Here is a 17484-nt window from a genome sequence, read left to right on the forward strand (position 1 = left end):
CCGAGCGGCCGGGACCCAGGGAAGAGGAGGAGGAAGAAGAGGAAGAGGCGGGGGGAGGAGGGGCGGGTTGCGGCCATGGTTCTGCCGCTCGCGCGCCGCGCACTCCTCGCCGCTGCCCTGGGCTCGGCTGGCCGGCCGCGGCTCCCCCGTCACCATGGTAACCGCCGCCTCCACTCCCCTCCCGCCCCCGCCCCGGGCGGTGGGGCGCGAGCCGCCCGCTGAGCTCCTCATCCTCCTGCTCTCCCCACAGCTCCGGCGGCGGCGGCGGCGCGGCCCTCCTCGGGCGCGGGGGGGCAGCCGGACACCGAGGGGCCCGGGCGGGCCACCGCCATGCTGCGACACCTGCTGCTCAAGATGCGGGCCACCGGGCCGGTGACGGTGGCCGAGTACATGCGGGAGGCGCTCACCAACCCCGGCCAGGTGCGGGCCGGGCCGGGGCGGCGGGAGGGTAGCCCCGCCGGGCCGCTGAGCCCCTCTCCCCTCTCCTCCGCAGGGTTACTACACGCGTCGCGGCGGCATCGGCGAGAGCGGGGATTTCGTCACCTCACCTGAAATAAGTCAGGTGTTTGGAGAGGTAACGCGTAGTTCCTTGTGCCTTAGGTAACTCCCCGTCATTCTTAAGTTGCAGTTAAGCTGCTTGTTGGAGGAGGAGGACGGGCTGTTTTGTTTTTAAGGAAAACTGGGGAGCCGGTTCTTGTGTTATAATTTGGGATACCATCTGTGCTGAGTAACAATCATTTTCACATAGATGTTGGGTTTTTTATAAATAAAAAGAGTTATGGTGGCTTCCCAGTGTGAAAACTCTACTCAAAACAAACTTTCATGTTCTGGCCCTGTTCACTCCGGTTTGCACATCATCTCCAGTAGCGCAGACCGGCTCAAACGTTGTTCTCCATGATGCGCTGTCATGAAGAACAGCTATTTGGGGCAGCGACCTGCGTCCGAGCCTGAAGTAAAAGTTCATGTGCCAGGCAGGCAAGAGTCCCATCCGTTTACTCACAGAGACTGGCTTCTGCTGGGCTGACAGCAAACGGTCACCGATTTTAGTACTTAAAGAGAAGAGGGCAAAGTTACATATGACTTTTGTTAACTTTAAAATACAGAGAAAGAAAATATTGTATAGTATCTTAGTTATTTTCAGACTAAAGGCACATGTCACTTTCCACAAGTTCGGAAGTTATTACTATAACTGTGTTTTCCTCACTGTCAGTTAATAGGAATATGGTACATTAGCGAATGGATAGCCGCGGGCAAACCTAAAGCGTTCCAGCTGGTGGAACTGGGCCCAGGGAGGGGCACCCTTACTGATGATATATTACGGGTAGGTGAAAACTAATATTTTCTATTTCTGGCTTTATTCTGTGGCTACACTGAAATCTGAAGGAATGAGGTTTTGCTGTCAGGGTTTAACCTTCCCTAGTAACCAAATCATTTCAGTCAGGAGATTGGCAGCTTAGAATTTAATTAGAATGTATGCAGGTTTCTGCTGTTCAGCAAAGAGACCAGGTCTCTGAGCTGAAAGCAAAGCCCAGGCCTGTGTGTGCACACTGTGTAGACACATGTGTAATTTTTCAAACACTACTTGATAGAAGGGGAGGGCAAGACTATTCCATTACAGGTGACTTCTGTATAGGAAAGCGTTTTCCAAACTGGAAGCCACGTAGGAGGGTGCTGCTGTGCGTAACTGGGAGGGACGCCTCAGTACAAGCCATAGGAGGAAGGGGAGGAGGATGGTAATCCAGGAGTGGAGTTGTGGCAGTTCCTTTGGGGATTTCAGGAGTTTACTTCTTTGGATTTAACCCTTTCTGTTCTACCGTGCTTGCATGGCTGGCTGTTTGTTAATTAAAATCTACTGATTCAAAAACAAATCACTAATAGGATTTATTACCTCAGAAGAACTTATATTCTGTTTATGTACGTTAATGAAAAAGAACTCTAATAATCAGTGAAACGTAGGATATTGAGGCCTTTCTGTTTATGGTGTCTGGGAAAACTGAACCATTTTTCTCCTAATGCTAAACCCGCTGTAGGTGTTAGAGGAGCTACTTGCTTTCAGGCTATTACTATTCTAAATTAGCATTTCATATTGCTGTTCTTACAACTGTTTAACGTGTGCCGTACTATGATAACCTTTAGAAGCGCAGCAGCTTTTATTAAAACTGATGAAGAAATTCCCATTTCCTTCTGAAGGAGCAAAATGCAGTCTCTTTTACTGAGACTGTTCTGTTAAATGAAAGCCAACTAAATCTTATAACTTATATTCAAGATAAGATTAATGGTTAATTCCTTAAACCTTTAATGTATACGGCATGTGACTGTGCCTAACAGAATTCATCTGCCTTTATAGGTCTTCAATCAGCTTGCCTCTTTGCTTAGTAAATGTGATGTCTCTATTCATCTGGTAGAAGTGAGTCCCAAACTCAGCAAGATCCAAGCGCTGATGCTGACAGGAGGGAAGGCACAGTCCAACCCCAAGGACAAGTCTGCTTACATGAAAGGTATCAGCAAGACTGGAATTCCCATTTCCTGGTACAGAGACATTCAAGATGTTCCACCAGGTGAGGAGCTTGAACGCCTTGTTACGGGGCGGTGTCCTTCCTCCATTTGCAGCTTTTGATAACTGAAGATGCCTTCATCATGGGTAGAGAAGTAGATAGTACACATATTAGCTCTTAGTTCTTGTGTGAGTCTCAGGCAGGATCTTGACTCGTTCTTGTAACTGCTACTTACTCTGACTACCGTCATTTTGGGATAGCTACCCAGTTTCTTGTATTTTGATGTTTTCTTTTCACGGGAAACCATTTACTGGCTTTGCCTGAATCTCCTCTTGTGAGATACCGATGTAAAATTCATGGACTGGAAGCTACTTCCAGCTTGGATACAAAGAGAGCATTTCTACAGGTAGCTGTAATGATAGTTATTTCACAACCACATTAACCAGCTTAATTCATTAAAATTCATAAAAACATTTTAATTTTTAACTGGAAGCTGCTCTGGAAGCATTAATAACTTAATGCATTCTTTTTTACCTTCCCACAGGTTACAGCTTTTACCTAGCACATGAGTTTTTTGATGCCCTGCCAATACATAAGTTTCAGGTATAGCAAGATTATTACTGTAATTGTGACCATCTGCTTAAACACTTTTTCTCTTTGAGGAGGAATAGAATTAGGGTGCCAAACTAGACATGTGCATTGTCTCTGGTGGTAAGATATTTCTAACTGAATTTTTTCTTGAATGGAAAAACTTGTAGAAAGCTGACTATTTCTGCTGAGGTAAGCCTCAAGTTTATTTCTTATGCTACATTAATGAAGTTTTTAATTTCCATGTTATTTTATGTACCACTATTAAAGAATGAAGGGCTTTCATTTGAATGGTAATGATAATAACAAAATTGGAATAAATAGAAATAATAATAAAATAATAAAATAATAAAAGGGAATAGGCTAGTTAGGATTCAGAAGAAGAAACTTTCAACTTAAATTTTATAATTAGTTTATGAAAATCACTGGTAGAATAAAATACTTTGTTTTGGTAGTTAAACGCCACACTGTCAATAGAAGAGGCAGCATTGTTTGTCCCTTTTAAGTGTAGTTAAACCTGGGTTTTGCGGACTCTGCAGATTAGTCTCTACCACAAGTTTTTTCCAAGGCAGTTACTGGAATTAAATAGAATAGTTGTTGTCAATAGCATATTATGTTCTCAAAACGTTTGTGAAAATGCTTGACACATTAGTTCAGTGAAACAGACACATCACTGTTGTACCTGTTAGCATGTAAAATGAGTACTTTTGGGCTCATTAAACAGAGAACAGAGAAAGGCTGGCGTGAAGTGCTGGTTGATGTAGATCCAGATGTTCCTGACCAGCTGCGGTTTGTCCTGTCACCATCCAGCACGCCCGCAACAGAAAACTTCATTCAGGTAAGGTTATGCCTACCAGAGTTCGTGGTTCCCTCTCTGCTGACTCTTCCAAGTACGTTTACAAACTGAAAATGATTGTTAGCAAAAACTAGCTCAGGCTGCGGGTAGGCTAACATACACCCCTGGTACTCTGTGCCCCAGTGAAGTGACACCAATCCCAAGACATCAAGTGTGAAGAACTCTTGCCCTGTACTTGTTTGCTAATACAGGTGTTTTGATCTTTGAACTCCGCACTAGCCTGAAGAAACAAGAGATCATGTGGAAGTGTGTCCTGAGGCTGGTGTCATCATCCAGAGGCTTGCCTGTCGGATAGAAAATGATGGTGGGGCTGCACTCATTGCTGATTATGGTCACGATGGAACTAAAACTGACACTTTCCGTGTAAGTCATTTACCCTGAAATAATAAGCTAAAATAATCTTTTTATTTGTCACTTGGATCATCAGTTGCTTGTAAGAGAAATGTCTTGGGTGGATGTACTATCAAAAACTGTGTTATGCTGCGATCATAAAACTGAGTAGTTCTTTAAATCAGTGCCCATAAGGCTTTCTGTCAGATGGGAAGGATAATCTGCGCCCTTGCTCCAAATTTTTAAAATATAATTTGCTCTTCTCATGCACAACTTAGTCTTTGCTAGCCCCAGCTGTGGTAGCTAGAAGTACAGATGAGTATAATATTCCAATTTAATTTTTCAGGGTTTCCGAAATCACAAACCTCATCATGTGCTGAGAGCGCCTGGTACAGCAGACCTGACAGCAGATGTTGATTTCAGCTATCTTCGAAAGATGACGCAGGGAAGAACAGCCACGTTAGGCCCCATAAAACAGCGGGAGTTCTTAAAAAACATGGGCATTGACCTCCGATTGCAGGTACAATAGTGTTTACAGGTACATAAACTCTCCTAACCCACCAGCAATACTCCTGAGCTGCAAGAGGGCTTCCCTAAAATTCCGATTTTAAAAGAAATCATTCAAAACAACATGTAGGTCTGAGATCAGAGAGTTGCTTCTCCTAGACATACGTTACTCTGGATCCCTCAAAGTAAGCAGGTTTTATGATATTTAGGAGTATTTAATGCAGAACTTTGCTACATACCTCAGTATGTGAGCTCCACACTGTGCTGCTGTACCAAGGAACATTATGGCACCATCACATCTGTGTGAGTGAAGAGGATGGAACAAGGGATCGCAGGTATGAGGGCATGGGTAGGACAGGAGGAAGGGCTGTAAGATTTTCTTTTTTTTTTAGGTGCTCTTGCAGAATTCCTGTGACACAGCAACTCACGAGCAGTTACATCACAGCTACGATATGTTGATGAATCCCAAGAAGATGGGGGACTGTTTTAACTTTTTTGCCCTGCTGCCTCACCACAGACTTGTGCATCCTGACAGGGAACATAAGCCAGAATCAAAGTCTCCCTTACCACCTGTGGCTGGATTCAATGAACTCTTACTGAAGTAATTTCAAATACTATAGCAAAATGTCCGATAAATAGTAGCTTACAATAGCAGCTTAATTAAAAAATCAAAGTAAAAAATAGTCCCACATTTTATGGTTTGACATACTAAATATTTTGCAATATATGTGCTAAGGAGACGCTCAGGTTTGATACTTGCTTAAAACACATGATGCCCTGATATTTTTGAAGATATCTTTATTAAGAGAATGGGGCCAAGAACCATGCGAAAAGAGTTATTAGTTCCAAAGCACCTGCTAACAGAATTCCCACAGCCGGGACTGCCTAATGACAGATCCACAACCAAGGAAGCATAAAGAAACATTTCCTTCTAAGAGCATGTGACAGGAAAGATAATTCATGTAAATAAAAAGAACAAGGCTGATAGGGAAATAAATTTTATTTTCAAGCTTATCAGAGGATATTTACAAACAATGGGATGTATAAAAATATAAAAGTACTTGACAGTGTCCTTTTGAGGCTATAAATTTTACATGAGCTTTTTTCTAGCATCATCATAGCACTATTTTTTGCATGGATGCAACTTAATTCATCTAGGGGTAAGGATATGAAACACCATAAACTACTGCTGTCAAAGTTTGCAGTAAAGGTAGAAAAAAGGGAATAAAAACCTCAGCTATTTTTACTACTCTGAAGAAAGTTTAGTCCTAATCTCAGTCTGATTGTTTGGTTCCTTGACTGCCAGCTGCTTGTGGCTTCTACTGGCTGTCCCCATAAGTCCACATGTGTGGTCAGGTAACCTCCTCCAAAGGCCAATAGCTTTATTTTTAATTTTTTTTTAATACAACTTGAATAAATAGCTCATATAATATGTTGGAGCAGAGCAGACTTTATGGGGAGAGATATCAGCCAGGCCTTCTACTTCACTGTTGTCCCTTCCTTCCTCTATTCCTGTTATGCTTTTTCAAGTGACCAGGCTGGCTTTTTTCCCTCCCTTAAAACAAACAAAAAAACCCTCACAGGAATACCTGAAGTGAAAACTCAAGTATAAAATCTGAAGTTTAAAACCAGACTGTATCTACATCATTACAGTTAGGATGGAAGATAGCAATGGCTTCACTGAAATTTGGTCACTGGAGCCATGGAAGTTGCAGAGAGAAGGAGAAAAAGAAAAAGCACTGCTTCCCTTGCCAAGCACTAGACCGCCAGCCTCAGAGGCGATTGTTCTGATTCCAAAGATGAAAAATAGTCCTGAAACCCTGCCTTGACAGGGTGGTGGGGTTAAGGGACAAATTCTGCCCCGTCTGAATTCCTTTGCATGGCCCTGACAGCATAGAAGGGGGAAGATGACCCCCACTGTAGGAGGGCAGGGGCTGCCATGGGCCAGTCCCGGGCACAAACCTGAGAAAACACATGTGCTAGGAGAGGACACATGGTGGGCGGGAAGGGCTGACACGCTGCCGGCTGCAGGGGACTGCGCACAGATCGCACCAGCGTTTTGTACAAAGCTTGGTACATCCTAACGGGGAAGCCAGAGTTCAGCCTTTACCACCTCAGACACCTACAAAATTCAGTGGCGGTTAGACTGAGGGCAATAGGAGAAGAAAAGCTGGGTTAAAGACCCAAACCTACCTGTGGGTATGTACTTCTGCACCTGCCACTGGCTTTACTGCCGGGTCACTGTCATTGCAAGCAGCTGCCAGCCCTGAAATAACCTTGTAAAATTTTATGTATATCTAACAACTTAGAAAATGTCTGCTTGCCTGCTTCCTTACCTGAATAACAACAGTAGAAAAAAAAAAAAGTACTTACCTACACACACGCACAAAAAAAACCCAAACCCACAAACATTTGCAGGAGGGAGAAGAGGTACCCCAAAGCCTCTCACTGACTTTGCAGTTCAAGCCTGTATCAGTATTCTAAAATGTATTTCAGACCAAGCTCCAGTTAAACAGCTTGGCACATCAGGGATATGTGCAGCCATCCAGCACCTTCCACCAGCACAACGCTGTTACCCCACATACAAGGAAAGATTTCACCTTTTCCATTTTTTAAAACAGGACAAAACCACCCTCTTCCATTTGCATTTAGCATTCCTGGCCTCAGACTTCTTGGAAATACCATGAACTTTAACTGTTATGCGTCCTCTGAGGGAATCGCTTCCAAAGAATATTGCTGCTTCCTCTCTACCGTGCCACAAGGCCAGCAAGCGGTTGGGAATCCATCAGCTGAGACATCTGCATGAAAAACTGAATTTGGAGTTGGTTTTGGACTCTTCATTCAGCCTGAACAACAACGTTGAGCACAGTAAAGCAGACAGGAGTGGCTGTAGGTTAAGGTCAGAAGGCAAAAAGCCCTTTCTCCTACAATCCAGCTGCCCTGGCAGAAGCAACAGGTGATTTGACATCCACTGTTACTCCTGGGTTTTGAGCAGAGTTAAGATACAAGCTAGCAGGCTACAAACTACTCCTGATGTAAGTCCAGGGAACCTTAAAAAAAATTAGAAAAATATTAGAAAAAAATTTAAAAGTCTAATTACTCACAAAACCAGAAGAAAGCTGCATGTATTTTTCCCTATTCTTCCACATCCTCCTGCTAGAAGCCGTTTTTCCAGAGTGAAAGGATATGCTACATCAAGCCTTGCGTGCTCTCTCTGCATTACTTGTGTAGTTTTAAGGCAAAATGCCTTTGGTGTGTATCAATGACATGTGCCAGCCTCGCGCAGCAACGCGCTGTTGCGGCTTATTGCTCTGGCTTAAGAGACAAAAGTAAAGGACTAGCATAGCTTTGATTGTCACCTCTCTAGATTGTCAGCCAGCGTTTTGAGAGGAATGTAAGAAGTTATGGGTTTTTCTCTTTTTTTTTTTTTTTTTTTTGGTATCTGAAAAAAGTTTAGTTAGGGCAAAGACACACATATTTAACTGTCTTAACAGCAGCAAATTATTCCTTCATCTATGACGCTGTATTCGACCTAAACCACCATGTTTTGCTATTAGCCGTGGTATTCCACACTGATTTCTTTTTACAGTCTCTTTTCACCACGCGCAGTTTAGGACACAGGAGATGTATCTAAGAAACAGAAAACAGTCCTCTATGGCCTAGTAAATAGGGATTAGAAAACCATTACAAAATTCTTATTGTGTAGGCTATGAAAAAAAAACCAACCAAAAAAATACATAACCTTGAAAAACACACAAGCCATTCAATCTGTACACATCACACCTCAGTAATGGCTTTGCAGCCACACAGCTTGGTGAAATGTTACTCAACGGGGCTTATCCCACTGTCATACTGCTCATAGTTTAAGTCAGAGATGGAGAAAAGCTTGTCAATGACAGTCTTTTCCCATGTCAATGCAGAATCCTGTGGGGCTCTGGACACTGAACTACGCATACAGAATTCAGAAAGAGCAACAGTTGTTCCAAAACTTCACTTCAGTTTCTGTCCGGAGTGTCCTTCTTTGCTGCAATTTAGCACAATGAATAAATCAAGGGTCTTCTTCCATGTCATCTGGATTAGGAGCCATAATAAAATGCTGGGGGTACTCAAGGTTGTGTTCATAAGCATGTTCTTTCCAGCGCGCATCGTCACTCTCGTGGGTAATGTAACGCTCTCCAATGCGTGTTTCAAACTCTCTGAGGTCAAGCCAAGTCTGATAATCCTGAGGAGTAAGAGAGATTTAAGGAAGCAGTTTAAGAAGCAGCAGGACTAAATTCCCACAGATAAATCCTGCAGTTTGCCTCTACTTTTAGTATAAATAGCCACATGATATAATCAACAAAATCTGTTTAAAAAAAACAAACCGAAACAACACCCCTCCCCCAAACACCCCAACAGAGAGAGCATCCACAAAGGACGGTTGACAATTAAATAGGCTGAGGTTGTAATACTGTAAATAATTAAAACTTTTTGTAACAGCTATGTTAGCTTTATTATAAAATAAATAGTATAACTGTATATTTTCATATACACATATATGAAATTATACTCCTTCCAATATTGTTTGCACTCAAAATTAATTGGATTTTCCCCTTAACGTCTTTTAATTGTTTGTGTGTGCAGATATGTGCATACAGTATTGTGAAACCACTGTGAAAGGAACCCACGTCAAACAAGTGGATAAATTCCATTCCAAACAACTCTCTTCTAAAACGAGTACAAGCTATAGCACACACCAGCTTGCGTGTCCCCGTCAGCACTGAACAATGTTTGTCTCGACACCTATCCCCATGGGGCTCCGTGCGCTCATCGCCGCCCACGTTCAGAAGAGGTGCCGGAAGAGTAAAACTCTATGTTGGTGTCAGACAGAAAGTAAGGGGCGGGAGGGGTAGTGAGACAAAATTTTCCTTGAGGAAAGAAGCTGTAAACAGATGGGCAGAATCCTGGAGCACATAAAGTGTAAAGCTAAAACCAGAAATACTCAAGCCTCCATGGATGCCTGTTAACAGACTTTTGCAGTAGCAGTTTTAACAAGCCTCGGAAGGATTTAGCTTTAAAAAAAAAAAAATCATTACTCATCCATTATAAACGTAGTGAAAAAGGCAGATGGGTTTACCTGTAACCACGGGTGGCTAAGGGATTTGTCAACACTGAAACGTTTTCTCATCTTCACTTGAAGCAAATTGTTTATTAAATCAATGGCTGCCAAAGAAGAATGGAACAAAAATTATATTGTTTACATACTAATAACAAGGATTATATTCTTTAAATACTAATCACCTCTGTCGACACATGCTGCAGTGAAAGTGAATTTTTAACGTCTGTGTGTGTGCATGTGTTTATCCTACTGAACTCCTTTATTAATAAGCTCTTGACTTTTATATTTAGCTTCGCCTATGTTAAACGAGGCTACAAAATGGATATGGGGTAAGCTTCTCCCCGCTTTGATGGAAACACTAAAAGCTTTACTATATTACTCATTAATCTTCTTCCCCACTGATTTTTCTGATTTTCAGACGTGCCTAAATAATTGGAGCATAATCCCATGTTCCAAAATTATGTAGGTACTTCTACTATTGTATACATCGTCCTTCCACATCTACCTGTGTATTAATCATAGATATATACATTACTAATAAAGCTGGCATTGGAGAACTCTAGAGACCAACCTCAAACTTCTAGATTGTTCAGACCTGACATTAAGATCCAGGTTTTGTTTCTTGCCAATGTACAAAACTAGAATTCCAGATCCAACTTTGAACCAGTCCTGTCATTATAGTTTAGATAAAGCACGTTTTGAGATCAGCGTTCAGCAGATACACACGATTTAACTTTTCATTGGGAATTTTGGGATTCATCCCACTCCTCATGCATGCAATTAATTTTTCTTGCTAAATCTATTGGCTCCTCCTGCCCTGAAGATGATCTAAAAATTATATTTGACAGTTTACCTTTCACAAATACATGCCAGCTCATATTTATTCATTTTGGCATAGTCTACTAAACTCAAACTATCAATAATTCTCACACTCCTGTCTGAATGAACCTTGAGGTTTAAGCATTCGAATGCATTATTTACATGTAAAGACATTCTAACGGAGAAAATTAATTTCTTTACCTTCACTAGAAATTTCCTTCCAAGGATTTGGTGGGTACATAAATGCTGCATTTTGAATCTGATCATTTATATCCTCATCTTCATTAAATGGGAATGTACCACTAAGGCTCACATAGACGATAACTCCTACTGACCACATGTCTAGAGAGCGGTTGTAACCTTTACTCCTGAGCACTTCAGGGGCAAGATAGGCAGGTGTCCCCACCACAGAGCGCCTGAAAGATTTTTCACCAATGATACGCGCAAAGCCGAAGTCACACAGCTTCACCTGCAAAAGGAATATATTTTAAATGGAGAAATCTCTGCTTGATCTCCAAAGCATGCTCCTACCCAAGACCAGAGTGGTACTTGATACTGGTTTTGCGATCATTTAAACATTGTATGCACTAAAACACAGACAAAACATTACCCTAAGGTAGTCAGTTAAGGTTTTACGTTGCTGTTTTTGCAGAGAGTGGATCAACCATTCTTCACACTGAGCCCTGAACTGTTCTCGTACAGGTCTGAGGCACATGGCCACAAGTGTGCAAATACGGACAAAAAACTTGGTTGCAAACACAGGTCATTTTCAGAGGCAAACCCACACCCTCACAAGGCACAGAACCAAAATTTTAAAAAGTACATGAATCCTAGACAGACCATGTTGTTCTTAATCATATTCCTGAAGCTGGAGGCTTCAGCTACACATGAATGAAACGGATAGTTTTAGCTAGAACTCAGACCCAGTCTGCTCCGGGCAGAGCAGTCCGACAATCATCCAGGTAAAAGGCATCAACAGCTAGTGTCTGCACTGATGCTCTAATCTTCATGGTTCTGGGTTTGTTCCTTAACTTGAACGCAGCAGATGCTTGTACTTAAAAAAGGATCCAGATCAAGTCCAACACTAACCCCAAGTTAATAAGCCCTCCTCACGGTATAAGAGCAGTGCACTAAAGGCATACAAGTGACTCTCCAAAAGTCCACTCTACTTTTCATCAAATGTCACAGGAATGGAAGCAATTCCATTATTTTAATTTCTGTATATCCTCCACAAAATCCATGCTATCCAAGGTATCTAAAGTAATAGCTGACTGGGGTAAGTGTTGACAGTACATAAATACTAGTATCACTGAACAGCGTTTCCCTTACAGAAATAGCTATTTAGTTTATATTACAGCAAAATATCACACATACTGATGATGAAGATCCCTGAGCAAGATCAGTGACAAATGAGCCAGTCCCTTTTCACTACAGCTTACAAGCGAGACAGACAAAAACAAGCAGGAGAAGGAGATATATGACAGGGAAGAAATTGTTTCCCAGGGGCAAACAGCACTGGAACAGGAACAAGGACTGGTCATGAAACTTCTAGCCTTGTGCATTTTCCACTGGGCTATTCTCACTGATCCAGACTACCAATTTCTATGCAATCTTCACAAGCATAAAATAGAAACAGTCTGCACAGCCTTTTGCTAAGTGCTGGCAGTAGTTGTACTTCTCAGGCTCCTTGGAATAAAGAATGCTGGTGTACAGCACTGTTGTGAGACATGTTCCAGGTCTGCAGGGAAAGAAACTGAAACAGGCCACTGAGCATAAAGCTAGGCTGAGAGTTGGAAGGAGAAAAAAAAAAAAGACAACAACTATAATACATGTAGTTCAAGTAATTCTAGACTATGTCAGTTGAACAAACCCACAAGGGGTCACCTTTTAAGCTGCAATACCTATATTTCTTTTAAAAAAGAATAATGAGAAGTGATGGAAGAAGTATTTTTTTAATCTTCACTCACCTGGGGGAATGGCTCTGCTGATGCTAGTAGTACATTTTCCGGTTTTAAATCACAGTGCACAATATTCTTGAAGTGTAAATTCCTCAAAGCAACAAGTATCTACAGAAATGAAAGAACATATTCAGAACTATTCAAGTGGAACAAAAAAGTGTCAAAAGCCACACGCACTAAGCAATACAGTAATTTGTTTCAACACAGCCTTCAATAATTAACCCAGATATACTGTGCAAGTACTACTTTTCCCCAGCATATCAAGACTTGGAACTGAGGGGTTTGTTTTTTTCTTTTTTTTCCCCCTCCTCCCTCTAGGTCTTTTGAATCCTTACTGTTTTGATATGCATCTTTGAATGTCCATAATGTTACATCTTGGGAAAGAAGGGCAAAAAAACCTAACGTAATTAACATTCAAGATTATTTCCATGTTTATTCAACTTTCATTAGACGTGCAGCCCTCTGTGCTGTCTCTTTTAGATAACAATATAGAAAACCCCTTCTCCAAACTCCATTCTCGCATAATCACAAAAGTAGCCTTTCCTCTTAAAGAAGGGAGACCGAATGCCAACCTGAGTGACCATGAACTTAGTTATTCGTTCTGGAAGTCGACTTTTCTCGCTGGAAAGAATCATCTCTAGCATATCCCCATGAAGCTTTTCCATCACAACAAAGACCCGTTCTGGGGTTTCAAACATACATTCCAGGTTCACAATCCCAGGGTGGTGCAAATTCTAAAATAAAGTAGTGTAGGTATATCACTAAAACAAAACAGTGTGAAATATCCCGAATTACACAAAAATGTTGTACCTCAAATCAAAAAGCAGTTAAGTGGAGAGTTAGAGATGAAAAAACAGAATGGCTGAGGCTTGAAAAATGAACATCAACCCATGAAACATGTCCATTAACACTACTAAGACTAATTTGTTTTAACACAGTTATCCAGAAAGATTAAATTTACAGTTGATACACTCAGTAGCTTGAGTACATAACATGGAAGAATAACACTCAGATTGAGAAGCCAGTAGTGGAAGACAGCCCAAAATAATAGTTTCCTGCTACCTGAAGGAGACAGCATGGACCTAAAGTACCTGTCTTCAGTGGATCCCCTATAGGGGGCAAATACCACTCCCAAGTTAGCAATTCCAGCAAATACTCCAAAATTCCTGCTCTTCTAAGATTCCCTCTTACAAAAAGATTCAGAGATCACATACACAGATTTAGAAATCAATTCAGAGCACTTACACACATTACAAAATCTTATTAATGGCCTGAGACAAACTCCAATGTGATCCAAAAGTACTTTTGTACCTGGAGAATGGCTACTTCATTACGAAGCTGACTTTCTTGTTTAGTTGGAAATCTCATCTTGTCAATGACTTTGATAGCCACATCTCTTCCAGTCTTCCTGTGTTTTCCTAAACAGAAAGTCAGTGTCAGCCATCAAGAAGCAATTCATAGCTATAAATTATTACAGCAGAAATTCCTTTCTGGAAACAAGTATATTTGGTACAAAAGTACAATATTACTATATTTGTATTTAAAATGGCAACTGGTATGAGTAACAAGTAGTGATCAGCCTCAACAGAAGGGTTGTAGATAAATTTAAACCAGTTACTACTCTGCTGTCAGGTATGCACATTGACATTAGATGTATTAGGTGAAGTTTTGGTTTGTGCAAGGGACTTGCACTTCAAGTAATGCCTAATCCCACAGAATATTGCCTCTCCTGTAAAAAAAAAAACAAACCCAACCAAAAACAAACCCAACCAAAATAAAAAAAACCACCCAAACAAAACTATTCAAGACAAATGTTAAGAAATATTTACAAGTCTTCTCCAGTGGTTTTATACTTTTATGGGCTTCACATGTGCAGGAAATTACATCTAACACACTAAGGGAATATGGAGGTAATTGTGTGCTATGAAGAACAACACGGTAACACCCAGGAGACAGTCTAAGATTGTGGTAAGAAACACACATGTGCTTTTAGCACCAAATACTATTCCTTGCTGCAACCTGCATCAGCTAAATGAGAACCATTCAGCAATACACGGACAGGATGTTTCAGGGGCTGTGTGAGTAGCTGTAAACGCTTACCCAGCTTCTCCACAACTGCTAAACTGAGTTCTATCACATTCACATCAGAGAGGTTAGTGGGATCACACACCGCAAGACTTTGATAACCTAAGACATTTAATACGAAACTAATATAGAACAGTAAGTCTGCACCAAAGGAAAAGTCATCACTACTTGTTCAGTAAAGGATTTGGAAGCCTTTTTAGGAAAAGGGATGACACACACAGCTATGGTGCAAGCGGCACAGAGGACTCTACTGGCACTGCTACGGGGAGCCAGCTATACCTTGCTAACCACCCAGCAAGGCTTCAGCTGCTGCTCTGCAGTCAGTACTGGTGGCCAGGGCTTGGGCAGGGCATAGGAATTGCTCCAAAGGCTGCTGTGCCAAGCGGCTAACACACCTGCCTCAAACACCATCATGAATAAAGGGTCAAAACCAGGCTTATCTCCACCAGACAAAGTAACGCAGTTAGTGGAGACATCACTCAAGGTCCAAAAGAGTTTACAAGGTTACCAAATAGAACTAACAGTTGGAGAGCAAAAAATAAATTTTAAAAAAAGATTACATTAGTCCTAAGGAAAGAATACACTGTATAATGGACAGTCACAGACAACAGCATAAAGCCGGAAGTCTTGAAAGTGAAATAGATCCGGGGAGTTTCGTCATTTTGTCGGTAACAGATCAGCAATTTTTAGGCAAAATATTAGAAATCACAGCAGCCAGCTATAATTTAAATAAAACCCTAGATTCAGGGACAGTGACTCTGGCTCCATAAGACATGATATTATGTTGAAATGTAGCAGAAATACCATCAATTACAAACTAGATGCAAAACCCAGAAGACAAATGCAAGGTTGCAAGAGAAGGTAAAGCAAAACCACCGAACTAACAAAACATTTAGCTATAGAAGCTAGATTAGAGCTAAAAATTGAACATGAAGAAAGATTAACAGAAAAGCAGCTTGAAAATTCCTTTTCTTAAGAAGACACAATCAACCAGGTTTCAGGTCAAGTTTTAGATCAGTAGGAAACTGTCAAGAATAGTTTTTTCCTGTCTCCATTTTTGAGACCCTTCAAAACTAACCACAACAGGAAAAACAAAGGGAAACTCTTCTCACTGAAAGAAACATAAGTTGCATATCAGTGTCCTAAAACTTCTTGATTTACAGTTTGTAAATGTTGGTCCAGAATGGTGGGGGCGGGGAGGGAACACCCAAACCTCACAACATAAGCAACTTAATTTAACCTTTATTTGTTTAAATAAAAGGGTTTGTTACCATTATTTCAGTAAGCCTACTTGGGTGGGGAGAAGCCAACATTAGAAGTTACCAGATCTAGTCTCCCCAAACACCAGCAATAATTCAGCAGTGTGCAGAGCCAGCAACAGCATATTCTTTTGTATTCTTTTCTTGCTCTTTCAGCTTGCGATTTTATCTTAAGAAACTGAGTGTGGATACCCTATATATTTTAAGGCATCTTTAAGTGAAAAGATTTAATATAATAAAAGCCTTTTATAAGCATTTATTGTGTTTAAGCATTTATAAGCCTTGAATCATTAAAAATACCAAGCTGAGATTTATCTAAATGGCAATTTAGGAGAGTATATATAGAAATAAAATTAACACATTAAACGACGGTCTGCATTTGTGCACATTCTGTTCATAAGACAGGGAGCATACTTTGAGTCACACTATGCTTCAGGGAATACAGAGGGGAAAAAATAAATTTCTCTCAAGAGTGATGTGAAACCAGACCAACAAACTGCATTTCCATCAAGCAGTTCAGAAGTAATAGAGAAGAGTATTGTACTACACAACAGGCACACAGAAAAATCATAGCCAAAATACTTCCTGCCTAGGAGGACAACAGTTACCACTTTTAAATCATTAGTTATCACTTTTTCTTTCTTCCCAGATTTATGGTATGTGGTTTTCTCAATACTTGAGATAGAGCACACAGGATTAAAAAAAAAAAAAGAGAGAGAAACAAGAGTTCATGTGATACATTTCTAGTATTCCTTCTTTTTGTGATTACATACTATAAACAAGTTATATGTTGCAAATGAAGTTTTTAAAAAATAAGTGATAAAACTACATTTGAAACCCAAAACTGAGACCTCTTGACAAAGAATTCCTCCCTTTAGTCCTGCTGTCAGAAATTTGTAGCGAAACTGTTTGCATAACATGTGTCAATAATATGTTTGCACAAATACTGTCAAAGCACAAACTAAACCATGTATTTTCTTTTAATTCATTTTGGCCACATCTCTCAGATGACATTAAAAGCAGGTAAAACTGACAGCCTTCTTAAATACATGACTTCTAATACTGTATAATACAGACAACAGTGTTAGACTCTGCAATTAAAAAAAAACCATTAACCAAGGGCAAATTCAGACTAGAGATTGCTTTGTATTTAACTGTGGTCAAAATGCAATGCATATTCTAAATTGCTTTTGATGCCAATGCAAAACTCTAAATGCAAAAAATTAATTGTAAGAAAAACTGCAGAGAGACACCGTAGAGTAATCCAAACAAAAACCTTCAACAAGATAAAACTTCACCTAGACATTCTGGATACAGCTAAGCAAATTTGAAAAGGCTAATTATATCAGACAGGCATTCTACCTTAATAAATGCAGAATGGAATCTAATGTAATTTACCTCCATATACAATACCAAACTGACCAGAACCCAGCACTTCATCAGCAAATATCTGGTACACAGAGCTGATATCCTAATGCATTAAAAAAAA

The 17484-nt window shown here is 40.6% G+C and overlaps 2 protein-coding genes across 6 annotated transcripts in view; one reads left to right on the forward strand and one right to left on the reverse strand.

The window, feature by feature from the left end:
• The first annotated feature begins 12 nt into the window (after positions 1-12).
• Positions 13-8886, forward strand: NDUFAF7 (NADH:ubiquinone oxidoreductase complex assembly factor 7). Of its 3 annotated transcripts, none has more exons than XM_075089314.1 (11): positions 13-157; positions 251-420; positions 494-574; positions 1211-1321; positions 2348-2558; positions 3040-3098; positions 3808-3921; positions 4159-4302; positions 4616-4789; positions 5169-5377; positions 8697-8886. In XM_075089314.1, the coding sequence occupies exons 1-11, from the start codon at positions 76-78 to the stop codon at positions 8719-8721; spliced, it is 1380 nt and encodes a 459-aa protein (XP_074945415.1). In that variant the 5' UTR covers positions 13-75; the 3' UTR covers positions 8722-8886. The 3 variants fall into 3 exon arrangements, 2 of the variants coding, with proteins under 2 accessions (XP_074945415.1, XP_074945414.1); XR_012659912.1 differs by having other exon boundaries at positions 17-157; positions 5169-7732; XM_075089313.1 differs by lacking the exon at positions 5169-5377 and having other exon boundaries at positions 16-157.
• Positions 8825-17484, reverse strand: part of PRKD3 (protein kinase D3) — a 44910-nt gene continuing 36250 nt past the window's right edge. For all 3 annotated transcript variants that reach the window (XM_075089312.1, XM_075089311.1, XM_075089310.1), the window contains exons 13-19: positions 17394-17466; positions 13963-14069; positions 13224-13385; positions 12661-12759; positions 10895-11162; positions 9893-9978; positions 8825-8998 (exon numbers count right to left, since the gene is read on the reverse strand). In XM_075089312.1, coding sequence (XP_074945413.1) covers positions 8825-8998; positions 9893-9978; positions 10895-11162; positions 12661-12759; positions 13224-13385; positions 13963-14069; positions 17394-17466 — 969 coding nt within the window. The remainder of the gene's footprint in view (positions 8999-9892; positions 9979-10894; positions 11163-12660; positions 12760-13223; positions 13386-13962; positions 14070-17393; positions 17467-17484) is intronic.

Source organism: Phalacrocorax aristotelis, chromosome 3 (assembly GCF_949628215.1).
Source record: "Phalacrocorax aristotelis chromosome 3, bGulAri2.1, whole genome shotgun sequence".
Taxonomy (NCBI): Eukaryota; Metazoa; Chordata; class Aves; order Suliformes; family Phalacrocoracidae; genus Phalacrocorax; species Phalacrocorax aristotelis.